The following is a 25,783-nucleotide window of genomic DNA, read 5'->3' as shown; positions in this document are numbered from 1 at the left end:
TATTAAGGGTCATGTCTGGAGGACACCAGACACCGCTCATCACCTGCACAATACCGTCCCATCTGTGAAGCATGGGGGCAGCAGCTGCTGGGTTTGTGAGTGTGCTCTGACTTGAAGAGACGTGACAGTGGCTGTAATCGCTGCCTAAGGCGCTTTCGCTTAACAATAAACTGTCCAATATCAAAGTGATTTCATTTTTTACTTTTTTAAATAAAAATTTAAAGTACAAATTCAGTTTTTCTTCATCTTTATGGGCTTTTTGAGTACATTAATACGGGGGGATGAATTCAAACCACCCAGAATTGTAATGTCCCCAACCAGACGCTAGGAGTCGCCGCTCCCTCTGCGGATTTCCAACTGGGGCTCCTGCGCCATATTGGCAGTCTCCTCCATCTCGGCAGACGTCGAGCATGCACGTCTCTACCCGGTTACTGAGGAGCTCTGTGTAAATACTCACAGCTTCCTGCGAGCCGCACCGCTTCACCATGGAGGCCGTCAAAGCCTTCAACAATGAGGTTGGTGTGAAATGATAAGAAACGCTTGGAGCTGTAGATGTGTGATATTTTTATCTCTCACTGTAGCTCGTTGGCTAATGTTAGCATCCAAAGCAGGAGAGAGAGCGAGGGGGGGCGCAGTTTCGGACAAGGCCGCCGTCTGTGCACAACAACACGGCCTTCACGATCTAATGAGCCGGTGTCTGCTTCGTTTCTCGCTGTGAATAAAACATTTGCTAACACACAAGCACCGTTAGCTTCTGTGGATGAGTGAATACTTTCAACAGTCTGCCGCTAAGCTGACTGTGATTAGCAACCTAGCTACAAGTTAGCAAAACCGCCTTAGTTGCGCGCTAACTTGGTGAGTTAGCTAGCCAATGTGGAAGCGGAGGGTAATGTCCTCCTGGCTTCCATCTACCAAATAATTTGAACTGTTTGCCTGCTTGAATTACTGTCTGTAATGTACAGTATGGACATGTATTGTGCTAGCCTAGCATGTTCTGGCTGCTAGGTTAGACGCTAGCTATCACAGCTAGTAGCGCAACCATCATTTGTCTGCAGTGACATTAAAGTCTGCCTAAATTATGAGATAATCGGTGTCAGTGCTGGACTCAATGTCCTCTCAGAGACAACAGTGGACTAATTCACATTATGATCCACAATAGAGAGCACTGAATTACTCAGTGGTTATTTTGTTTTTAAGAAATCTGTTTAATCTGAGGTAGACACATACCCACTCCATCATCATGAACTGATCTCAAATAATAACAGATTCTGCTTTTGACCACTGTGTGTTCATGTGTTCCCTGAATGAACGTCCATGCTAAATGCTTTAGTTTCATTGTCTGACCAAAGATGTCCTCTCTTGTCTCACTTCATCTTTCAGCTGTACTCGCTCAACGAGTACAAGCCGCCCATCTCCAAGGCCAAGATGACTCAGATCACCAAGTCTGGAATCAAAGCTATAAAAGTAAGTATGTAGTGTTAAAGGATGAGGCAGGTAACAGGGAATAAAGACCTGGTCATGAAAAATTGCACTATATGAAAAAACTGTAGGCAAGATGTGGAATATTTAGTTTTTATTTCACATCTGAGATATTTATTTAGTTTTCTGCCACAAACAGAACAGTCTCTTCTGTTATTTTATGTGAAAAATATCTAGATGCCATCTTTTAAACTAATTGTGGATACATTGTCATTTAAATGGTGAATGTGTGGCTAATGAAAGTCAAAATTCAAGCTGAAATAAGTGAATCACTAATATGGGCTGTTACACAACACAAACATCATGGTACCAGTGGCTTTATGCCCACATTTGCCAGTGAGAGGAACCATTACTGAGCCAAATCAGCTCAGATAAACTCATCCACACAACCTGTCTGATATAGTACTTTGTTGTTTTTTTAAATCCCACTTGTACCAAGTGATTACTTGTGAACAATTTGTGTATATATAAAGTATTTCATAAAGTATTTAAAATAATCCTTCAAGTATGCAGTCTTAAAAATGACCGAAAGGCCAATGTATGCATTTTTTCGTAAAAATGACCGAAGGGCCAATGTATGCATTTTTATGTTTGACGACTATATTTTTACAAATATCGTGAAGTTGTCCGCACAAATAGTGTGGAAGTCTCTCTTTTGTAAAGCCTTGAGAATGACATTGTGTCAGACCAGTATTTAGTCAGTGGTCTCACAAGTAACGCAGGCAATGAGAAAATCTTGTTGAGTTCATGGAAGGGCATTCAAGAGCAAGCCAAAACATGTTAGCATGATGCATTATCGCCTTCTTACTATATGTTTCCATATCGTACACCCATGCTATGCCGAACCACAAGCAGAGCTCTATGTGTTGGCACTGCACGAGCGATAAATTGGCTTATACTGGTTTAAGTCATGAAGTTGTAGACTGCAGTGAGACTGGGATTAATTTTCCTTTCCTAATGTTCCTTTGTATCTACTGCAAAAGTCTACACTTACACTGAACTTCATTTTAGTCAAAGTTGTGTTTGTGCACAGTGATGCACATCAGTCTGAAAAATCTTCTAGTCTGGGATATTCATGTGCTGAATGGTAGACTCAGCTGGTGCTGGAAAATGTAGTTAATGTTGAAATGATAAATCCTGGAAAGTTGGCAAACAACATCAGAGAAGAGAATTTGAGGTTATTGCATTAAATGGTTTCTGATCCGCACAAAAGCAAATAAATGTAACATTTTGTACTCTCTGTCTAAATCCTTCAACTGCAGTTAAATCAATGCCTCTGTGACATAGTCTGTAATAACATAAATTATGGATTTCTGTTCAATTGACCCAGTAAGTCATGACTGTGACAATATGAAACCATGACCCTGAAACCAAGCATCCAAATTGATTTTCAGCCATCATTCATTTCAATTTTTACATGAGCTACTGATCTGCTTCAAAGCCGTGTCAGAGTGTCTGACTAGTTGATTTCATACAGGTCCAACTTTAGAACAACAATGCAATTGTTTGTGCACGAAGAAAACATCTTTGAAGCTATTACAGTATCACAAGATGCAATCAATTTGCAAGTATTACAAAAAGTGCTCAGCCTCAGTTCTGCATTGTGGTCAATCATATTTCGGTATCACCGGTAAACACTTGGTCGCATGTAAATCGAAAGTGAAATGTTGGCCACTAAACGGTTTATGTAGACAGCTATATTGATTTAAATAAAGGCATATCTGTTCTGCCAGACAGGTGTGATACAGTAGACTGAAAAATGTGGATGAAATACATCCTGTGTAGTCCGATAGTCTTGTCTCTTAGCCATCATTAAACTTAACAGTTAATACGGTATTTGGTTATGCTAAGATCAACATAAATGTTTCACATATCAGACTCTTGTAGTGCTGCTGTGAAAGAAGTTAAACAGAATGAATTATACCAATAGGGCTACACAGTGTTCCCCACCAGTAAAACCGCGGCACAGTTTCATGATGATCCAAACGTTATTTTAGACATCTCATCATGACTTAAAATATCTTTACTTGGTGCTGAATGTTTCATTTTAGAGCTCTGTGCAGTGCTCTTTGCCTGTTGTCACTTGCTCACGCTCTCACAAACTCACAGACCGTCTGTCACAGTCAGACTCAATGACAGAAAGAGATCAGTCCCGCCGTGCCTGTGATCCACTAGACATCAAAACACCCATGTAGAGCTGGTACGAGGCCTGAGAAGATAAAAAATTTTTTTATTCATAGTCTCTGTCAACTGTCTTTATTGTTAATTACATCCCTAGCCTGGGTATTAGAGAAGGTTTCAAAGAAATAAAAAATGGAATTGTAAATCTTTCTAATCTAATCTAGTTTCACTGATTAGATACTCTTTGTAAACCCTTTGTGACATGACACTGTGAACATCTTTTGAAGTTGAACATACTGTTTCTATGGTGACCTAGTAGACGGCCTACAATTTCTAAAGCAGACCCCGCTGCTAAAAAATCCTGATGCGTGATGATTCGGTTGATACTGTCCAGCTTCATGAGAACTGTAAAGCCGTTTTCAGACATCACCTGCGGGTGAAGTCCGGAGTTTACCTGACGCGTTCACAACAGCATCAAATCCTCCACATTATTAATGTGAGAGGTGGTGCAGAGGCAGGAAGTAACTCCGCTGCATAGATAATGCGATTTTCTTGACAACGCACAGACACTGGTGTCGGCTCTTATCACCACAAACTCCCTTGAAATCCTCGGTGGTTTTCTGAATGTCACCACTTTTTCACTGGGAAATATTTTCATTTTTGTTGGTTCCTCTCGCTCGAACTTTAGTGTTCACACGTGCAACTCCTCCAGAGAAAATAAAACGTGTCCAGTGTAGAAACTAGTGGCTGGTGTCTTTCACTGTGGGCCTATTAAAAGCCTCTCAGTGAAAAATGCTCATCAGCAATCACTGACCAAGTCTCTATTTACATATTTGGTTTTATTTCATTAAGCGGAGATATTGGAGATATTTTAAACAAATTATTATTTTTGATCTATTATGAGCGTTTTTATTACAGGAGAATTAATTCAAACTTAAAAAGGCTTGACCACACAAATCAGGGATACCAGCCCTTACTGGAAATGTATTACTGTGTTTTGTTTGTACTCTTGTTTCTATAGGAACTACTGTGCTTTTGGTGTTGCTGTGCCTTATGCCACCTGAGAATAACACCTGTTTCCCCTTCCCTCAGCAGCTCTCCCAGCTCCCCCAAAGCACTGAAAGTGAAGCAGGAGGATGGGGTGGAGAGAGTTACAAAGAGATAAGAGAATCCCTAACCAGCTTAGGTAGGAGTATGGGTTGTTTCACAAGGAAGATGGAACAAAATTATTAAAGCTTAATTTGCTCCCACACACTCAGAGAAGCACAGCTTGTTCTGCTGCCACTGTGGACTCCATTTCTGGTTGTCATGCAGTGGCCAATGTAGGTTTTGTGGTTTGGCTTGTGTCTGAAGTTGATGGTGAAGCCTTGTTCATCTTCGTCTTGAATTGTCAGAACATGTTTCTTTATTCATTTGTCTTGTTCTGATGGAGCTTGATCAATCATTAGTTGTAAGTTTAAGTTCAGGAGTGTGAGAAGGCAGATGGTCAAGTTTATATTGGTTGATAAAATGTCGAACTTAATTATGAATAGCAATATTCTTGTGCTGCTTTAATACCAGACACACATTTCAGTAATTCAGCATTCATTGTCAACTCAATGGGCATCAGATGTTCTCAAAGGTTAGACTAGACATGTCTAAGATGGATATTGGTTTTATGGTGTTCTTTGTAGAATACAGTTGCAGAATCTTTGAGTATTAGTCATCTTTTAAGAGTAAACCACTTTCAGTATCACATTAATCTGATGGTCCTCATTAAGATGGTAATTAACAAACCCTGAATGTTTGTTTTGACAGAACAGCAGTGATTCATGTCTTCTGTACATGCAAGTGGCTGTATTTTAATGTTTGTAACACAGTGTAGCGTGAAAAGACCTGGAAGATTTAAGTCGGTTAATCTCAGTTTTGGTATTTAAGATGCAAGTATGGATTTTAATATTGAATGTCACTTTTTGAGGCACCTGATGGACAAGTTTTTTATTAGTGGTGTTGAATCCAAAATGCTTCCACACATTACATCTCAGGAAGCTAGGTATCATTATTACCTATTCTGCTGATGCCAGCGAGTGTCCGGTTGGAGTGTCCTCCCTCCCCACTCCTTTGTTGGCCTGTGCTCACTTGGCACTTAAAAAATAAACACCAACACTTGTAAGTTATTTGGACCCGTCCAGTACTTGAAGTTTGCTTTGTGTTTGTTTTAGGGCTGGGCAAACACAATCAATATTGTGATAATGGCAAAATCAACATCATGGTTATTTCAAACTTTCACCTAGATTACGATGAACGATTATTTTTTGCCCCCACCTGATCATGATCTGACCCCCCCCCCCGCATGAGGCGCATTACTCCTAACCAGTCAACAAGTGACTCTGCTCCTCTGCTCTATTCTAATCACTCACACGTAGAACTGATCTTTTTAAAAAGCCGCTGAATTCAGATTTATGTCCCTGGATGGGAAGAACCTCTCTGTCTGCGTGAGTGCCTACTCATCTTAGTCGCTCTTCACACAAACTGACTGGCATTTGTTCTGCGTGTGCACAAAATGTGCGAATCAAACAAAAACAAAGTAAACGTCAAGGACTGTAGTGTCCTAATAACGTCTGATTAGTGTTGGTGTTTATTGTTGAAGTATAAAGTGAGTGCAGGTTAGCAGGTGGAGGGAGGAGGGAGAACATGTGACAGGGTGATGCAGCACGGAATGTAGCGGAAACCCACCAACAGTAAATGCTTGTGGGAAGTATTAACGGACATGAGCAAATTTCACTCTGTTACAGTTTATAAATGTCGGATTTCGATACATTTTCTGTTTATTGCCCAGCCCTTGATTGTTTCATTTGCTTCATCTTGTGCGCACGCAGTTCACCTGCCACACACCACACGAGATGCGCACAGCCAGGACATCAGGGTTAAAGTGGACCGGATCCAGATTAATAATCCGACACCAATGATTAATAGTCTGTGCGTGAAGAGCGACAGACCAGCAGACAAACAAATAGAAATGCACACAGGCTGTAGACAGGAGAGAAGTTTTTCCTGCAGATTCTATCACAACACAGTGTTCCTTTTAACTTAACTGTTGCAGAAGAAGCAAAGCCCTGCATATCCAGGAACACAGAAATATGAATTCACAAGGTTACTATGAAGATCAGCTCCAAGTGTGAGTGAGTAGATAAGAGCAGAATCACTTGTTGACAAGCGCAGAGAAATGCACCTGAATGCAGTGGTGCAGCCAGGGGGGGGACCACCCTGATACAGTTAAGGGTGAAAATAGTAAAGTTTTTTTGTGCAGCACACAAGCCTCAATCAATGTGGAGAGCATCAAAATAACTAAATGACTATTGACGGGGGGTTGGATTGACTGGTTTCAACGTATATGTATTGTGATGCTTCAGAAGTCCCTGTCTGCTAAGGGCCTCATCAGTTGTGCGGTGTGCAGCTTTAGGGCCAAAAATACCAGTGTCTGATTGTTGATTAACGTTGTCGGACTGAAATTTTTGTATGCATGGTAAGAACCTTGCAAAGTGAATTAGTGTTATTAAAAGGATTAGTGGTATTACCTTTGTGGGAACATGCTTTGGACACGATTTGCAGTGCACGCTTCTCTGGTTCTTGTCGTAATTTCAATGGCCAAAACATCTCCACACTACCAAATTCTTCTGATCCTTCTATTCAACTATGTCCTCTTCTTTGGAGCCTTCTTTTGGGTGGTTGGTGGTGGTGGTGAGATTGTGTGAGATATCGTTGTGGTTCTGTCTGCAGAGTTTCCACACGCATGCACGCCTGCATAAAACCTTTGTTTCTGGACATAATGGGGAAAAGTTAAACAGACTTTATAAGTTATTGAACTGAAGATATTATACGAACCTGGGGTTTTGGAAGAATTATTGTGTTTTGGTTGGTATGTTGTTGTTCCCATAGACTTCTGTTTACATAATGCTATCGAGGTGGAACAAATTAATTTTATTCAATAGAAGCTAATAGTTGCAGGATATTGGTATCTATTTAGTCAATATACATTTTGTTCATATTTTATTGGGGTAAAGAGCAGGATCTTTGGTCTAATTTTGTGTTTTATTATTGTAAGCAGATAAACTGGTGGCATCCTTACGGTGTGTCAGATCTGCCTCTTCCCTTTAATATAGCATGTGTGATGTTTTTTTCCCCTTGTGTTTTTTTAAGTGAGGTGAAAGAATTACATCGGCCTTATTTTGGTAAATAGCTGTGCGTTTATTGGAGGAAATACAGTGATCATAGACCAGAAATCTCATGAAGCAGCTCCAGTTCAGGCACACTGCAGGCAGTGTGGCCCTGGTGCAAGTGTAATATGTTACCATATTATCGCCAGCAGAGGTGGAGTGGAATGTCAATGCGGGTGTGGGTCCTTAAATTGGGGGAAATCATTTCTTCAGGTGGGTGATGAGTTGATGAGTCAAGCATATGTGCAGATGAGGAAGATGTCAGAGGCGATCTAATGATCTCTCTGTAAAAACAGATCGTAGAGAATGTTTAATCGTTTATATTCTAATATCATATCTCACACCCCTACTCTGGGCAGTCAACTTTGTAATTTAAAGAAATATATTCAGAGGCTTAACAGAGCTCAACTGAAGAAAGAGCAAGGATATTATAAAATATTTTAATGCGATTTTTGGAACAAACCTTTCCTTTGTTCTGATGTGTGGTTAATTCGGTAAAAGTCATGAGAAAGTACAGGTGATGTTCGCAACTAGTCTGTAGAATGAGTGTTGGTTCTATATACAATAGAAAGAGTAAAACTTAGTCAAACTTGACATTATATCATATTTACATTTGTTTTATGTGTAGATACTTGATTTGATCTCTGATTCATGAATAACATTCTGATGGCCCTGACACGTTCTGCAGTAGTGTTATCAGTTGAGTGCATCTCCTGCATCTGTGTTATGCAAATTGCTGACAAAAAATGAAATGCCTTGTGACTCATTGATTATGTTAGAGCAATTATAGGGAATTTTTAGTTCTTTCTATGACTATAGTATTAGAGTGTACTAAAGCATTAAGGCATGCGGATTCCCCTTTTCATGCTTCAAGTAGTTCAGTCCTCTCAATGAGAGCTTTAATATTATTCCAGATTCAGATATCTACAATTTAATTCTAACTATTCAATCCAAGTTCACGATTCTCAGAAGTTCAAACTTAATTTAAGGTATCTAAAATTGAGGCCAATTAAAGATATCTTGAAATGCAACTAAATATAATATATATATATATAATGAGCAGTCACGCACGTGAATAAAAACTAGTTTGAATCTTACTATGTAATTACAGATGTTGAAAGGTTTTGAGTAGTTAAAACAGAATTAATGAATTTTAGATTGATGTTGTATATATCTTATAGAAAAATTCTCACAGTAAAAGTAAAAATGATGTTGATATTGTAAAGTTAATTTTTGGGACATCAAACTTGGTTACAAAAAGTTGAAACGATGTGTCTGTGTGATTGTTGGTGTATCTGTCACTCACAGCAGAGAAGCTGCACTGAGCTGAATCCATGTCTGGACACGAAACTTAGCATTGCAACATCTTCCAGCTTGTTTTTGTGTTTCAGAACATAACCACTGTGAAACAATCCGAAAATAACGTTTTTGTTACACTGTGCTTGTCTTCGGCGCTCCCTCTCTTCATTCAACCTGTAGGTCTCTTGGCCACCGCTGCTCTCTCTCTTTTGTTTAGTCGGAAGTGACGGTCTTTAAAACACGTTATGTCTAAACCTCAAAACTAAGGCTGCAACACCGTATTGATTTAATTGATTACTGAAATCATTGCCAACTATTTTTATAATTGCTTAGTCATTACATTAAAGCCATCATGGCCATTATCACTGCGGTATGAACCCTAGTTTGTTTACAATCCTCCAGTAAACAGAGACATGTTTTGTCTTCGGGTTCATACCACATTGATGATGTCCTCCTGTTCCATGTGAAAACAGCTTTAGACAGTTTGCAGCTAGCGGTCTCTGATGGCTTGGATATAAAGTGTTCTCGTGCTTTTGACGACTTGTCTTCTCTGTATCTTAGTGGTGCTTGTCTGCCAGTTTTCAAATGAATACTCCTGTAAGGAGATGGCATCGTCACATGAGATAAACCATGCAAAGGATTGGCTGGTTTACTGCCCCCATCTCAGGAGACACTGCCACAGTGTGTTCCATGCATTATAAAAGAACCCACTAATTGATTACTGAATTTGTCCCACTATATTTGTAATCAACTAAATCTAAGTTGTTGCAGCCCTAGATTGAAAAGAACTGGACCTAATGGACTGCTTTGTGAGCCTACGGGCTAAAGTAGACTATCTTCCTCACATCATGCTTTCAATCTTACCCATTCTTTCTCTGCCTGAGCCAAAAGAAAGACCTTTTTTTTCAATTTTTAAAGCTGATGAGATGTTTATAAAAACTACAGTACACACACTTGAGGGATTTTTACTCATTTTGCAAACCACACTGTAGAATTGTGGTTTGTTAGATATCCAGTTCACACCAACAGAAGTGGCTTGACATGGAGAAAAAGCCCTTACACTATCACAACATAGTGAACATGAACAAGTCAATCACTTGTGAAACTAGAACCACTGCACACTTAACTGAGGCTTGAACTACTTAGTTCTGTGTGAATGTTATTTCACCACCTGGCCCTTGTTGCTCAGTGAATAAAACTTTCTATTTAATGTAATGTTACCACTTTACCATCACTTTTTTACAGTTGTCCCAGTTACCACTGCATCTTATGATGAAAAATGTTTACCTTTCTCATTGTTTATTTGATTACAGTGTGTGTCAAGTGTGTACGGATACACTGACCAACTTATGTTGAAAGGATTTGCCCACTGGTTCAAATCCAATGTCATTTTAAAAGCTCAAGCAGGGCCGTTTTTGGTTCCACATTAGATAATATCCACACAAATGTGTCAAATTTTAAGAATAGGGAGAATCTAACTTGTTGGTGAAGAGGGATCCCATCAGTATCTGTATCAGTATAGCAAAGGGTTACTTAGGGTGATAGTGTTGAGGAACATTGCTATTTTTATGGTCATTTGTTGAACATATTTTAAAGCAGCGTACATTTTGAAAAGTGGCCCTTATCTTGAATATTGAAGGAAGGTGAATCTCATGATTGGATTGGATTTAAACTCAGCATCCTGATATTCTTTTAATATCAGCATGCTGAGTAATTTTCAGTCCATCTACATTTTTACTTTCCTTTTTCTTGCGTTATAACCATATTTATATGAACACACAATACACATTTATAATAGAATAAAGAAATATTGGTATGATCCTATTCAGTAAGGGACATTTCTGTAGATTTTCCTAAAACTATTTACAATATTTTTTAGTTTTGCTAAATAAAGTGCAGCTTTTATCTTTAAAAAAAAACCTATTATTTCTTTCACAGAATTCACTGCTTTTCTAATACTTTATCCATTCTCTGGCTTGGTGTGTGTACATACACTTTACCCCATGAAATGTAAAATTTCCCTCGTTTAAACCCTCTGTCCCTATATCTATTGTTCATTTTTTGCTTATTTGCCAAGTATACCTTAAGAAAGTATACTATATAAATACTATACACAGACACAACAGCTTACTTTGCTTTGATTTAGTTTTAACAGTCTGTACCTTCAGGTGATTCATTATCTAAGCTGGGTTGTGATCTTTATTATGTCTTTATTAGAGATGTGATTATCATTAATTGTTGTTAAATGGTCCTTTTAAACCTATTGAAATTGCTAATTGATTGCAATACTCACAAGGTACACAGTTGTTTTAAGAGATATATATACACACACACACAAACAAACCTTAAAGTAAAAGTTGAATAGAGGACTTTTTTTTGTGACACTACTTTTTCTCTGGTAGTGTGCCCGCACAGTCAAACACCACATCCACCGCTGCTCTGGGTGATTTGAAACAAAATAATGAATTCCACAATGATGGTTTAGATTATTCTCTAACCATTAGAAAATTGATAAATATGAATACACCCATATCAATCAGCTGGCTACTTGTAACTCATTTAACCCTTGTTAATCATTATCCCATGTTTGATAATTCTGTTAGCTCTGTGTGAGGTCCAGTCTGCTAGCTCAGATATTCTGGGCAACAACTGATAAAGAAGGAGCTGGGCTCTTGACAGCTGTGCATTTCTCCACTTGTATACATGGACTTGCTTGTGTTTCTTACTTGTGAAAGACTGCAGATGTGGCAGTGAGCACATTTGGAATCGACTTTAGTGAAGTTTGACAAGTTAAGTTCTGTCTGCCATTATAAATAAAAGCTGTGGGCTACAGGGAACTACAGCGCGCACAGTCTCAGAGCAGGAAAATAGATGTTTCTTCTTGATGTAGAACAGCATTATATATATATATGTGTGTCTAAATCAGAAATGTCCCGATAACAGTTGTATAGTAATTTGATAATTTGATTAATAACAGTAGAGCCACAATCACTTCAACAGCTTATCGGTATTATTGTCTTTGTAATTTATTCCTGGGCTGTGTTTAATACCAGGGTTCGGGAACTATCCCTAACCCGCAATTTATACTGGGTATCATAAAAAAAGAAATGTAAATTCAGTGACCTCATCTGTGCTTTAATTTTGAAGTTTCTCAGTGAACAGCCAAAAAGACACATCTTTTTTTTCTGTGGTCATTTTTACCACCCAGAGCTTGTTCAAAACATGCATTAGGTTAAGTCTCTGTACCTCATCCCTAGATTAGACTGGGTTGGCTTTTTAAATCACCTTTAAGAGATAGTTCACTGTAAAATGAAAATTCACTCATCTACTCACCCCTATGCTGAGGGAGGGGGGAGTGTTTGAGTCCACAAAACACTTCTGGAGGTTCAGAAATAAACTTTGTTGCAGCAGAATCCAATACAATTGAAGTCAGTGGTGACTGGGACTGTAGACGTACTAAAACAACATGCCTCCATACTGCTCTTGTGGTGTCATCCAAGTGTCAGCAAGCCCTAACATTCATATTCTACTGGAAACGGCTTCATTTACACCATGTTTCAAGTCTAAATGTCTGTTGATATCTTCCTATGAGGAGCGTTCACAGACCCTCTGATCCACCATCATGGAGCTAAGTCTGCTAGCTTAGCTGTTACTAGTGGAATTTAAGGCTTAAAACACGATGTAAATGACCTTGTTGCGAGTTAAATATAAATGTTGAGGCTTGCAGACACTTGGAATACACCACACGAGCAGTATGGAGGCATGTTATGTTATTTCTGTTGTTTTATTAAGTCTAAAGGTCTCAGGCATCATTTACTTCAATTGTATCAGATTCTGCTGCTACAAAGTTTACTTCTGAGACTCAAATGCTTCACCCTTCCCTTCTATTGGCATAGTGGTGAGTAGATGAGTGGATTTTCATTTTTCAGTGAATTATCCCTTTAAGCCTGGGATTTACTCTTTTTAATTAGGAAACATCTCACAGCATTGTAAAATCCCCATTGTCAAGCTACGATGTTTAATCCTGTAAATACTGGTTGTTTTGAATATAATGTGGTAATTGGCTTACTGGGGCCACTCATATACACCCGTACTCGTAAAGAAGACATCTGTCATCTCTTAAGTACTTGTTCTGGGCCTCAGATCTTTTATGTGACTGACAGCAGTTCAGGCTTTAGGAGTGCTACTGCTGACTTTTCAAGGATAACTGGCATATGTTGTTATGACACAAATACATTTCATATTCTTAATTTTGAATCACTGGATGCCTTTTTTTACATAATGTCTAATGGCATAACAAGTGAGATGTGTTTGTTATCCCCTGGCATGTAATGCTCCATATGTAGTGATCACTGTGTCTGCTGGTCTGTCTGTCTGTAACCATTTCATTTCAGGAGTAGAACTTTGAAATTACCATCAGGATTTCTTTTCATGCAGCTTCACAATCATGTTTATCCTGTAGTGAAGTGTTCCCTTCTAATGTTTTGAGTTTGCTCGGGGGATATGTTGTCTATGATGAATCTTGTTTTTTTAATTGAAAGCTTATAAAGTCCAAAATTGTCTGATGGAGGTAATAGCTAACTAAATAGCTAAATAATCTTTATAAACATCAGAGTTAATGTTGAATTGTATTAATGGTGCAATTAACCACAGTCTATTCTTAGAACATATTGAAACTTTACACTAATTTGGAAGTTTGGTTTTGATTGAGCTCATCTGTTTTTCTTGAGTCTGCATCGTTACACAAGGAAAATAATTCTCAAAATACCAGTAACATGGCATTGTTTAAACATACTCATGTAATATCTATGCGCTGTTGGTAAAACAAATGATAACAATTTACATTTGTAGCTGAATCATGCTGCTTTACCTATTAAAGTGAATATTTATATTTGATCCATGTTATTTAGTTTTGACTGTGCCTGCAGGTGCTTGATAGACTTCTCATATGTCTCATTTGAACTTTATTTCATTGAAGTGACCATATACTTCTGTTTGGTACCTGATATAAAGAATCATAAACCATATCCAGTCAGTTGCTTGTACTTTGACTCCATCTACTGGATAAAGAAAGAACTTGTAGACCCACTATACCGGTCAGTAACTTTGTACACTGAAGATACATTGTTGTATTTCCTTGAACCCAAATTTATTTTACTGCAGCCATCGTGTTCGAAGTCCTTGAGGAAAATGTTTTTTTCCCTGTAACATTAAAAGAGTAAATGTGCAAGCCTTTCAGTTTCAGTACCAGATTCATGTCAATGTAAAGTCACGTTTTTGCTTTAACTAAGGTCGTTTGTACAAAAGACATTTGTCATCCACCACTGAGGCATGAATTTCAGTACTTTGGTACATCACCATACATAGTTTATGATCCAACTAGGCAGATTTATTGCCTGAGCAAGTCTCATACTGTGTCTAACTCCAGCGGTCTTAGTGTTGCTCAGTGATGGACTGTGCACAGAGTTAATGTTAGTGTTGTAACTTGTCATTGTCATTTGCATAAAATGAAATATTAGTAGCAGGGGCTCAGACTCTATACAACAGTCAAGTTTGTGCTGTGGACAACTTTAGCATCATCTTTCCATCGGTGAGCAATGGTTTCTATTAATCTTACAAAAAGTACTGTAGTTGTGCTGTTGATCTGGGTTGGTTCGTGTCCACTGTACATGGTAGGAATTTACATTACTTGGTATTGAGCAGTCCTTTATAGACTGTGGCTGGTCTATTTTTGTGGGTTTCAACTTACAAACTACTCTTTACTTCCTACAGCAGTATACCACATTTTAGGTAGGTTATATACTTTTCTGGTTGGTGTATTATAGATGCGCGACCCAAACAGTCATAAATAATAAATGCTTAGTGCCAGTTGCATCAGTTGGACTGGAACTTCCCAAAATGACAGCTGTCATGTAATAGCTGTCTACTCATCCCTCTGCTGTCAGGTTGCCTTTTATTTTGCTACAGACTAAATGGACTAGCAATTCTAGCCCGGCTCTATCCTGAACAACATATGGAAAGTGATCATTTGTGACAGGTGGTCTGGTCTTCTGACATTTAACTGAATTGAGATACCTTTTACCTCTCTGTTTATCCTAAAGCACACAGCTTGCACGTTCGAAGTGTATCAGAATTACAATATTTATGTTAGTTGCTTTTCTTGCTTACAAAGATACTAGTGAAATTATTAATTTGTAAATTTAACGACTGAAAAGGTGTTTGCAGCGACATCCAATTAACAGGCTAATTTTTGTTGAGTTTGACAAGTGGAAAATCTGGTCCTTTATACTTGAAGAGAAATATCTACTAAATGTCTAATGACGCATTTTTTTCCCCAAGAGATATTGCAATTCAAGTAATTTTAAATGTCTACCTTTCCTTTGCTTCTCTTTCAGTTCTACAAACACGTTGTCCAGAGTGTAGAAAAGTTCATACAAAAGGTGAGTTATATTTTAATCAGGAAAAAACTAACAACAATCCCAAGTGCAGTTAAATCTTTCAAGCTACACCATAAATAATGCACATGATTGTTGCTCATACACTTGTCAATGAGTGTGATTAATGTTAATGTCTTTGTCAGTATTTTCTCATCAGAGAAATTGAATAGTTGCATAAATAGGTACATTTAATAATGTGTAAACTGTCCCAGACAGTAAAATCATAGATTTATTCACAGTTTTTATAATACCCTCACAACTGCTGTGTGTTTCTGTATCACAGTGCAAACCAGAATACAAGGTTCCGGGGCTTTACGTCATCGACTCCATTGTCAGGCAGTCACGACACCAGTTTGGCACGGAGAAGGACGTCTTTGCCCCACGCTTCAGCAAGAATATCATCCCTACGTTCCAGCACCTCTACCGCTGCCCTTCAGATGATAAGGTCAGGCAGATTTAATAGCTTCGGTGTTCCTCTCTGTGGCTTTTCATTTTTGTGGCTTGTCATGGTTTAATGAGTTGATATCAGACATTTGATATACAGCATGCCTCACTTGTACAGGAAAAGGTGATTTGATAAAAAGATTAATTTCATTGCATTTTTACTACAGTGGTCGTGTATTTACCACATTTATGTCACTTATTTATCAAATGTGTGTAAGTTTGTCTATGTCCTTCCTTTAAGTTGTCTTTGTCCTTCAAGTTGTCTTTGTCCTTCGTTGACTTGTTTCACTTTTCACTGTTTTAATCTGCCATATGTGTTCTTGTTTCCAGAGTAAAATTGTGCGAGTGCTCAACCTTTGGCAAAAGAATGCTGTCTTCAAGAGTGACATCATCCAGCCTCTATTGGACATGGCAGCAGGGATTCCTCCGCCGAGTGTCACCCCTGTCATGCCAAGCAGCGCTGCCGCGGTCAACAACACTACACCTGGTCAGTCAGAGCACACATGCCCACTGATGCTTTGGTCAGATCACTTGTTTGACATCATGCTTTATAATACAACATCTGTGTCTATGTGCATCCAGGTACCCCAGCTACTCCAGCCACCCCAGCCAACCTAGTCCAGGGTCTGCCAGACTGGGCCTCTCAGATTACCAACACAGACACTGTGGCTGCTGTGGCACAGATCCTACAGAGTCCCCAGGGACAACAGGTTAGCGTGCATGTCCACTCCATGTATTCATTATTAAACTACTTAAGTTAAGGGTTTTGATTATGGGTAAATAAGATCTTTGTCTCATATGTCATCCTTAAGCTTCTGAGTTGCCTTAATTTCACACTGTAACACTCTTTATTATCACTTGTAGCTGCAGCAGTTAGTACAGAGTCTACAGATGCAGCAACAGAAACCCCAGCCATCCCTGCTGCAGGCGTTGGATGCTGGCCTAGTGGTGCAGTTACAAGCTCTGACGGCTCAACTCACTGCGGCTGCTACTGCCAACAGCCTCAACCCCCTGGAGCAGAGGGTTTCCTCCTTTAATAAAGTAAGGCTGGAGTCACAGCTGATGATTTCTTATGTCTTACAACATCTAAAGCCTCATGTAATTGTGTTTTGTCTTTGCTGCAGAAACTTTTGGGTCCATTTGACTTTGGGAATGATTCTGAACGTGGCGAGGAATCAAAAAAAGACAGTTCATCCTCTCAACTGTGAGTCCAGAGTGTTTTAGCATGACAATGTTTTTGTCTTTTCATTAAAACTACATCTGCAAAGTTTTTATGTCTAATCGAGCTGCTGAACACTTACAGACCTATGGTGTCCGAGCCGATCAACAGCTCCCTCTTCCACCAGTTAGCAGAGCAACTGCAACAACAGAACCTGGAGCAGTTTCAAAAGCAGCTGTTGGAGCACCAGCAGAAGGTAGATCTCAAAGACACACTCACCTTGCATACTGCTTTTGTTCCCAACCTTAGTTTCTCTATGTTCATCGTTCTGTGTAATGGGTCTGGGCAATGTGGTGAAAAATAGTCTTACAATCTTGTTTTTTCATATTGATTTCTTAATTCTTGTGGTTATAATCATGCAGCGACTGGACATTGTTAAATTATTAAAGGAGCAGAAAATATGAATCAATTATCACGTCCGCATCGCAATGAAAGAATTGAGAAATTTCCCCACCTCTAGCGTGTTGGTGTTCACAGACAAATGATTCTGTATTTAAACATTGAAGATAACTTAGTGACAATATTGGCATTAAAAAAATAATTAAAAAGCAAACTGCCCAGAAGGACTGATTGCCCAGTTTGATAATCTGTGCACACCTACTCCAATGGCAGATCACCTACGAGTTATAATTCTTACCCTCCAGAGACAATCCGTTTAGATACTCATAAATATCCTCCTCTTGTTCTTCTTCCAGGCTATGAGCATAGAGGGGCAGGATTCAATTTTTGGGCAGGAGAACTCTGTTGCGACTGCTCAAAGCATCAGCCAGCCACAGCTTCCTGAGTCAGAGAACAAGATGGATGACTCAATAGACAACCAACAGCAGGTAAGCCTGGTTAGTGGGCCACTGCCAAAACTAAGCAAATCATATTGTTCTATATCTTGGTAATAGTAATGGAGGGAATGTCCCGGTATGAGGACCTCACAAAGCAGTGTTGCTGTAGCTCTTGGCCCTGATCTGATAATTACTGCTGTTTTCTGCGTTTGCATTGTTGTGTACAGAGGCACTGAAATACTATTTTTCATTTAAGGACATGGATCTGGACGAGGGCCCAGATGGAATGGAGGAGGAGAGCTTTGAGGCGGAGGAGAAGAAGACTGTTAGCACACGCTCCAGAACACGCTCAAGGTCACGCTCCAGGTCAGGCCCACTTATTTCAGAAATCTCATTTTGTAGTTGAATTGACCAAATGTGCCTGGAATATTAATCAAGAAAGAAGCAGAGATCCTTTAGTCTTGATAGAACAGAACTGATTGTGTTGCCCTGAAGGTCGGATGAGTCAGTATTGATACTAAACTTATTTTGCTTCTTACCTCAGATGATGCACTCACTTACCTGTGTTTTCTCTGTGAACCCACTCTATTACATTAAGTGTTTTTATTAATATTTGTTATCCCGAACAGATGTTGGTTTCAGATGTTGGTACCAAAATCCTTTAATTACAAACACCAGCAGCTTTTTTTTTAGTGGCCAAATGTTAAATGGCATTATGAGCTGGGAAAATGGGTGTTGATGCTCATAAATAGCTCAACTCTGGTTTTACAATGATCATGGCAGAACAGTTACAGTCTGGGAAGTATCTCTAAAGGTTGTTGTCCCCTCTGTAGGTCCCCCAAGAGGAGGCGATCTAGGTCCCGCTCTGGCTCACGGAAACGTAAGCATCGCAAACGGTCACGCTCACGCTCTAGAGATCGCAAGAGGAAGTCCTCACGGTCTTATTCTAGTGAGAGACGCGCCCGAGAACGAGAGAAGGAGCGGCAGAAGAAAGGGCTGCCTCCCATAAGATCCAAGACACTAAGTGGTAAATGGAAGTGGTTGTTAATTTAGATTTTGTTTCCTGCCAGTGTGTTTTATTATGAGTAATACTTTTCTATTCTCTTGCCTAGTGTGCAGCACAACTCTGTGGGTGGGCCAGGTGGACAAAAAGGCCACTCAGCAAGACCTCACCAATCTGTTTGAAGAATTTGGCCAGATTGAGTCTATAAATGTAAGTAGACATCTCCCACGGCTGAGCCTGTTATTTAGTTACAGCATGTTAGCCAGCCCTTTTATCTCCAGAATCTTAAAATGAAAACTGGTAAACGAGCCACAGTCTTTCGTCACCATACTGTGACCTTAAGATGCTGTCATTTTTTTTCCCACTCCCCTCCATAGTTTTCATTTCTTTCTACTTTACACATACACTACCTGACTCCCTTTCTCATATACACATTTCTCATTAATCACACAGTCCTAGTTAAATGGTCATGTCGTCCCCTTCTCTTATGTAATGTAATCTGTGTGTCTTTACAGATGATCCCTCCCAGAGGCTGTGCCTACATCTGTATGGTCCACAGACAGGACGCATTCCGAGCCCGCCAGAAGCTCAGCACCGGCTCCTTTAAGATCGGCTCCAAGATCATCAAGGTGCACATTACCTTTAGAATTTAATTTATTATAGTCACCTTCTCCTTGTGGTTTCCTCTAATGTAATTTTCCATTGACCTTTTAATGCTGTATCCTCAGAGACAGTTTAAGCTTTCCAGGCACATGGATTCTTGTATGCTCCCAGAAATTAAAAATGCTGTCTCTTGACCTTCGTGTGTGTGTCTGATCCAGATTGCGTGGGCTCTGAACAAAGGGGTAAAGCAGGAGTACAAGCAGTTTTGGGACGTGGATCTGGGAGTCACCTACATACCCTGGGAGAAGGTGAAGCTCGATGATCTAGACGACTTTGCTGAAGGAGGAATCATTGACCAAGAGACCGTCAACGATGGTGAAAAGAAACATTTATACTCAATAACATCTTCCTTTGAACAAATAAACAAGAGCTAGATCTGTTGACTCTGTAGCAATGATTGTTTATAAGTAGGACAGGCAGGTTTTGTACACAGTTGTTGGCATTTGATCACAAAACTGGATTTGTTTTCTACCCATTTCCCTCAGTTTGTTTTGTTATGGTAATACACAAAATCCTTTAAGAAATTCCATTGGGACCCCCCCCCCCCCCACCTTGATAAGAAGATGAAGACAACGATTTAGTGTGGAAGCTACAGTTAAACTCCCTCATCTAAAATGTGTTTTGATTGATTTGTCTGTTTCTGCAGAGTGGGAAACAGCCAAGAGTGCTGAGCCAGTGAAGGAAGTTACGAGTCAGCAAGTGAGCGCTGAGACCGCAGCTGTATCAAACTCTCAGACTGAGGCATACAACCAGCAGGTTACCATGATGCCTGTACAGGTACTGAAGAGCGTCTCTATTAATCTGTGGAAAACATGGAAAGACTACAGGGACAGATGCATGTTTTAATTCACCCAAACTTCCTGAAGAAAACATTGTGTAAATGGAGTTAAAGTTGAGTTTCGTATAGACCTCCACGTCTTCCTTTTTAAGGAGAGTAATGGGTCATAATGCATCTTTCTTCATAGAAAGACTAAGACTATCTTGATCTGGTAAAGATGGACAGAGACACAGGAATAAAACCCATTAAGACCTAATTTCCCAAATAAAAAGGCATTCTAAAACCTTACCACCTAAAACCTGAGGGTTTTCTGAAGAGCTGACAGCATGAGTTACAGACATCTGCAACTGAATTATGATAATTCCACTAACAGATACCTACAATTTAATTCTGATTAGTCATAATCCACAATCCAGTTCAAGATGTCTTTAATTCGCATTAATTTAAGAAACCTTTAATTAAGTTTGAACTCATCAGTGTGGTGGTGTAAATGTCATGAACTTGAATTAATGATTATAATGTAAGAACACAATATAATAATTAAACTGAATTGTAAACTCATTATTAATTGATAAGGATAAACCACACATATATGAATGGCAAAAGTAGTTTGAATCTTACTATTCAGTTGCAGACATAGTAAATTAGAGTTTTCAGTAGTTAAAACAGAATTAATTAATTAATTGTTTTGACAGGTCCGAAAGTATCTTATATAAAAATACTCACTGGTCACATTGAAAGTATGAGCAGTCAAAATTACGACATTAAGTCAAATATTTATATTTAAACTTGGTTTAGAAAAGTAAAATCACGAGTCCCTCACAGCAGACAAGATGCACTGGGTTGACTTCCTGTCTGTATTTACACATAACCTTCCATCAGGTGGTTTTTGTGTTTTAGAATACAACTGTTTTTGAACAAGTTTTTGTTCCACTGCTTTGTGTTCGCAAACAGCACTCCCTCTCGTTTCGTGTGAGAACATTTTCCATTCAAACCTCAAAGACAACCTGTGCAGAGCTGATTTCACATGACACAGCAGCACAACATTACTGTGGTAAAAGCGAGAGAAGAAAAAAAAAAAAAAGGAGCTCCAGTATGTTTTCTCTTCAAGTTCACACCACAGTGATGTTGTGCTGCTCGTTAACTGTGTTGTCACATGAGCTGCTGCGGATGTTTGCTGCGTATTATAACAGACCTGCCTAATTACTAACTAAATTAGTTGCCAACAATTTTTGTTGTATCACATAAATTAGCCATTGCACTGTTAGCTCACGTGTGTCACATATCTCATCCAGATCCCAGTTGCCCAGGCGGTTCCCAGTGCAGTAGGTTTGGTACCCCCCACCTACCCTGTCCCCATGGGTATACCCCCTCCTGGCTATGGGCCACCACCACCCTTCATAAGAGCTGGCTTTAATGCTGCACAGCCTCCACCAGGTAAATTACGCAAACTTAAGTCATATGAAGATTAGATCCAGAGAAATTCACAAACTTACACACGCTTTTCTGTTATGCAGGTTTTATGCAGGCAGCACAAACCGCAGGCATGGCCTCAGCAACTACTTGTAAGTATTTATGACATACTCCTCCTAAAACTAATTCATGTTTATAGTTTTGAAATTGGCAAAGTGTCCATTCACATGAGTTACCTGGAATTTATTCTTTTTTTGATTCAATTTGATGTTTCTCCTTTAATCACCTACAGCTCTAGTGCAGCCTTCAGTGGCTACCAGCCAAGATGCTGTCAAGGATTCTCTGTTCAGCGCTATGATCCCTCCGACCAGCACCATTCCTGGAAGCTTCATGCCATCAGCCCTCCCTGGAGCTGGTGTGTTCAATCCAGTGGGAATCCAAACTCAACAAGCCACCAATGAGAAAACGGCTCAGTCTGCAGAGGGACTAGATGCTGCTGCAGAGCTCACACTTCAAGGTGAGGTTAAGTTAAAGAGACAAATGTATTTCTTCTGGTGGACAGTAGATCATATCTTGTAAAGTAGTGTAGAGCCTTTATTTGGGTTGTGAAGGTTAATTGTGTTTTAACATTTCTTTTTTGTATTTTGTCCTCAGGCATGCAAAATGCAGTCCGGAGTGGGATGGGTCTCCTTGGCATGCACCCTTCAGCTTCCCTTACCCACCCGTTGCATCAGTCTGGTCTCGCAGGGCAGAGAATGCCTGGCCTGTTGCCTCTAGATGTGCGACCCAACCTCCTACAGCCTGGGGCCGCAGCCCGCTTCCCACTCCTCCTGCAGCACGGCCCCACCCAGCAAGCCGTTGGCCTCCTTGAAAGTTCTCTCCAGGCTCAAGCTCGTGCCAGAGCTCCCTTCTCTCAGCTAGACCCCTTCAACAGAGCCCCGAATCTTACCAATGATAATGTATCCAAGACAGAAGACAAGTCTTCTGCTAATGCTGATGAGGGCAAAGACCAGGACTATCGCTTCCCCCCGATGGAAAAGCCGAGCACGGGCCTGCTAAGGACCCCTCCACCAGACCATAGGGAGACCCTTGGAGGTGGAGCAGGAGGTGGAGCAGCAGGCAGACCTCCTTTGCTCCAGACCCCGGGCTCTCAGCCCCCCAGAACCAGCCTAGTGGGACGACTGCAGGCTCTTGCAGGCTTCACTCCTGATAACCGGTGGAACCAGGCCAGAGGGGACTTTGATGAACGAGATGGGATGCGAGGAGGCCCACAGGCTCCTGGTGGTCCAAAAGGCTTCCAAGAGGAGCGCCCCACATCTGGACAAAATTTCCCCAACCGCTTTGACAGCCGTCCTGGGACAGCAGGAGGAGCTGGGGCTCCTGCAAATGCTGGTGCTGCTGGTGGGCCACAGACCTGGAACCGAAGTGGTAGCACTACAGCGCCTTTTGACAGCGAAATACACCAAGACTTAGATGAGCGAAGACGCCCGTGGGACAGGCAAAGAGACAGAGACGAAAGAGATTTTGATTTCAGGAGGGAGTTGAATGGTAACCGCCACAGCCGAGAGAGAGATCGTGAGAGGGAGAGGGAGAGAGACAGAGAGCGAGGCCGAGATCACAGCAGGGAGTTTGAACGGGAGAGAGAGCGTGACAAAGAGAGAGACCGTGAACGTGAGCGTGAACGTGGGGGCTGGACACCTCTCCTTCCTCTTCCTACACCTCTGCTTCCAACTCCACCTCTTAATCCTAACCTGACCTTGAACCAAGGTAAAATGCTGGCACCACTCAAATTAAACCCCCAGATTCAGCAACGATTCCAGTCTCCACTCCTGCCTCAAGCTCAGGCCAAACCCCCCCTCATTGGTCTGAATCAGCCGCTCCCTCAGGTTCAGATCAAGACTCCATCTCCATCACAGAGCCAAGCAGATACGCCCGAGGCCCAGTCAGAAACACCAGCTTCGTCTGAGACACCTCAGGCACAGTCGCCACCCGAAGCCCAATCACCCGAAGCATCACCTGATAATAAAGTTCAGAGCCCGTTGACTGATGCTCCCATTCAGGCCAAGTCTCCACCACAGTCTGAGACCCCTCCACTGTCAGAATCCGAATCTGAATCACTATCCCACCCCACAGCCCAGTCCCCCTCCAAGACCACTGCTTCCCCAGACATTGAGAGCCCAAACCAAGCCCTAGCTTTGGTTGAGGCATCACCCCAGGACTCACCTGTGGCCTTCACACAAGCTGCCAGCCCCCCTGAAGAGCCGACCCACTTAGTAGAGGAGCAGGACAGCCCACAGAAGAGTGAGGAGGAGGAGTCACAAGATAGTGCCTCCTCAAGTCAACCCCAGTGGGTCGACGGACCTGGGATGGACAATATCGATGTGGCTGAACCCACACCCGAGGGCTCTCCTGAGCCCATTTCAGAGCCTACCTCTGAGTCTGTGCACTCTGAAAGTGAAGCGGAGCAGCTTGCCTCTCCTAAGGACGTAGACAATGAACAGAGTGAGCCCATGGAAGAAGCTGCGAGTCAGCCAGTGGTAGACACTGTCACAGACACTGAGGGGACATAATCATCACTCAGTAGGTAAAAGATCATTTTGTAAAGTTGTCTCTTCTTCTCTGTACTCATGTCAGCAAACCACCACCTCCACCACCACACGGGACATGACGAATACTGACTGATAACAAATGATTTTATCTCTCACAAATACCAGTGTACTTAAATAGAAGGCTCGTTAGCTGTTTTATTGATAGACATTTTCTTTGTATTTTATTTCCGTTTTTATTTTTTTAAGTTGTAATGCCACCCCACCCCCATTTTATTCAATTTTATCAAATTTTACTGGATTTTATCAAAAAGCCTGCCAAAATGTTTTAATTGTATATGGGGAAAATAAGCTTTGACCTTCCTATGGAAGAGAGTAAGACATCCTGGCTGTTCAACAACAGATTGAAAACAGTTTACCACAATGCTTGAATGTGGCAGTCGCTGGCCCTGTTTCTGTCTCCTCTTATTTTAAAAATGCTGCTGCAAAGTTTTCAGTGAATGCTTTTGTGGTGTCCTACAATGCTTTCTGTTATCAAGCAGAACAAATAGCCTCCGTGCAGTGAGACCAGTACAGCTGCTCATAATTGGGAAAAAATATGAACATTTTTAAAATAAAAACATGAAAATGTTGTATCCCCAGAATAAATGTCTGCAATTTGTTTCTAACTATCTAGTAAACACAAACAGAAAATGACAGGGGGAAGAAAAAGAAAATGAACAGAGGGATGTCCTCATGTCAGGTGCATATTGTTTTAGTTTGAAATAAACATGCTTTGTCTGTTCTAAAACACATGCTTTAGGACTGTTTTCTGACCCAGGACCAGTGGAAAGTAGGACAGATTCGTACACATTGTGTGCTATCACTGCAGTTGATTTTACATTCTCGCAACTCAAGTTGCTGCTGTACCATCCATCCACAGAGCGCTTTGTTGGATGCAACCGTGGGACGTGTAGTTTTTTTAGTTTCGGATGACATCAGCCTGTATGTTTCCCCCTAAGCTTTTGCTGGGTGACTGTTGAGGATGGGATTGTGCCTTTTTTTGAATGGATTTTGTCGTTCATGATGCGACCCCAACACTACTGTGTGACGTACACCAGACAGCGTACTCCTCAGTTTCAGACAGCTCTGTGAACAGAGCTCTCTGCACAGAATTGACTGGCCTACCGTTTGAATGGTAGCTGGGCAGTTTGTACAGCACTCACCTAGAGGAGGACAATATATATATACTCCCATTGTTCCTGTGCATGCAGGCCTGTAGCCATGTTTTAACCTTGTCTCTTGTTCATTTCATAATTGTAGTTCTTTTTCTGTCGAGACATACTACTAGACACCCATAGTCTGCTGTTCTCTCAGACCAAATGTCTACAGGAGTTGTGATGTTGAATAAAAGTTGAAGGTGCATAAGA

The 25,783-nt window shown here is 40.7% G+C and overlaps 2 protein-coding genes across 4 annotated transcripts in view; both read left to right on the top strand.

The window, feature by feature from the left end:
• Positions 1-356: 356 nt before the first annotated feature.
• On the top strand, positions 357-25,783 carry LOC109628047 (SR-related CTD-associated factor 8). The gene is made up of 20 exons (XM_020084916.2): positions 357-515; positions 1,381-1,464; positions 15,491-15,535; positions 15,816-15,977; positions 16,307-16,463; positions 16,559-16,686; positions 16,841-17,017; positions 17,101-17,180; positions 17,280-17,391; positions 17,891-18,022; positions 18,228-18,337; positions 18,805-18,998; positions 19,084-19,184; positions 19,490-19,603; positions 19,796-19,952; positions 20,284-20,414; positions 21,711-21,852; positions 21,933-21,980; positions 22,121-22,345; positions 22,483-25,783. The coding sequence occupies exons 1-20, from the start codon at positions 486-488 to the stop codon at positions 24,396-24,398; spliced, it is 4,245 nt and encodes a 1,414-aa protein (XP_019940475.2). The 5' UTR covers positions 357-485; the 3' UTR covers positions 24,399-25,783.
• Positions 24,272-25,783, top strand: part of tiam2a (TIAM Rac1 associated GEF 2a) — a 92,258-nt gene continuing 90,746 nt past the window's right edge. For 2 of the 3 annotated variants that reach the window (XM_069536421.1, XM_069536420.1), the window contains exon 1: positions 24,272-24,412. The gene's annotated coding sequence lies outside the window, so the exon portion shown is untranslated. The remainder of the gene's footprint in view (positions 24,413-25,783) is intronic. The other variant, XM_069536413.1, reaches the window with a different exon arrangement.

The sequence above is a fragment of the Paralichthys olivaceus genome, chromosome 12 (assembly GCF_024713975.1).
Source record: "Paralichthys olivaceus isolate ysfri-2021 chromosome 12, ASM2471397v2, whole genome shotgun sequence".
NCBI lineage: Eukaryota > Metazoa > Chordata > Actinopteri > Pleuronectiformes > Paralichthyidae > Paralichthys > Paralichthys olivaceus.
Note: the sequence above shows the minus strand (reverse complement) of the source record. Positions and strands in the feature narration are given on the sequence as shown.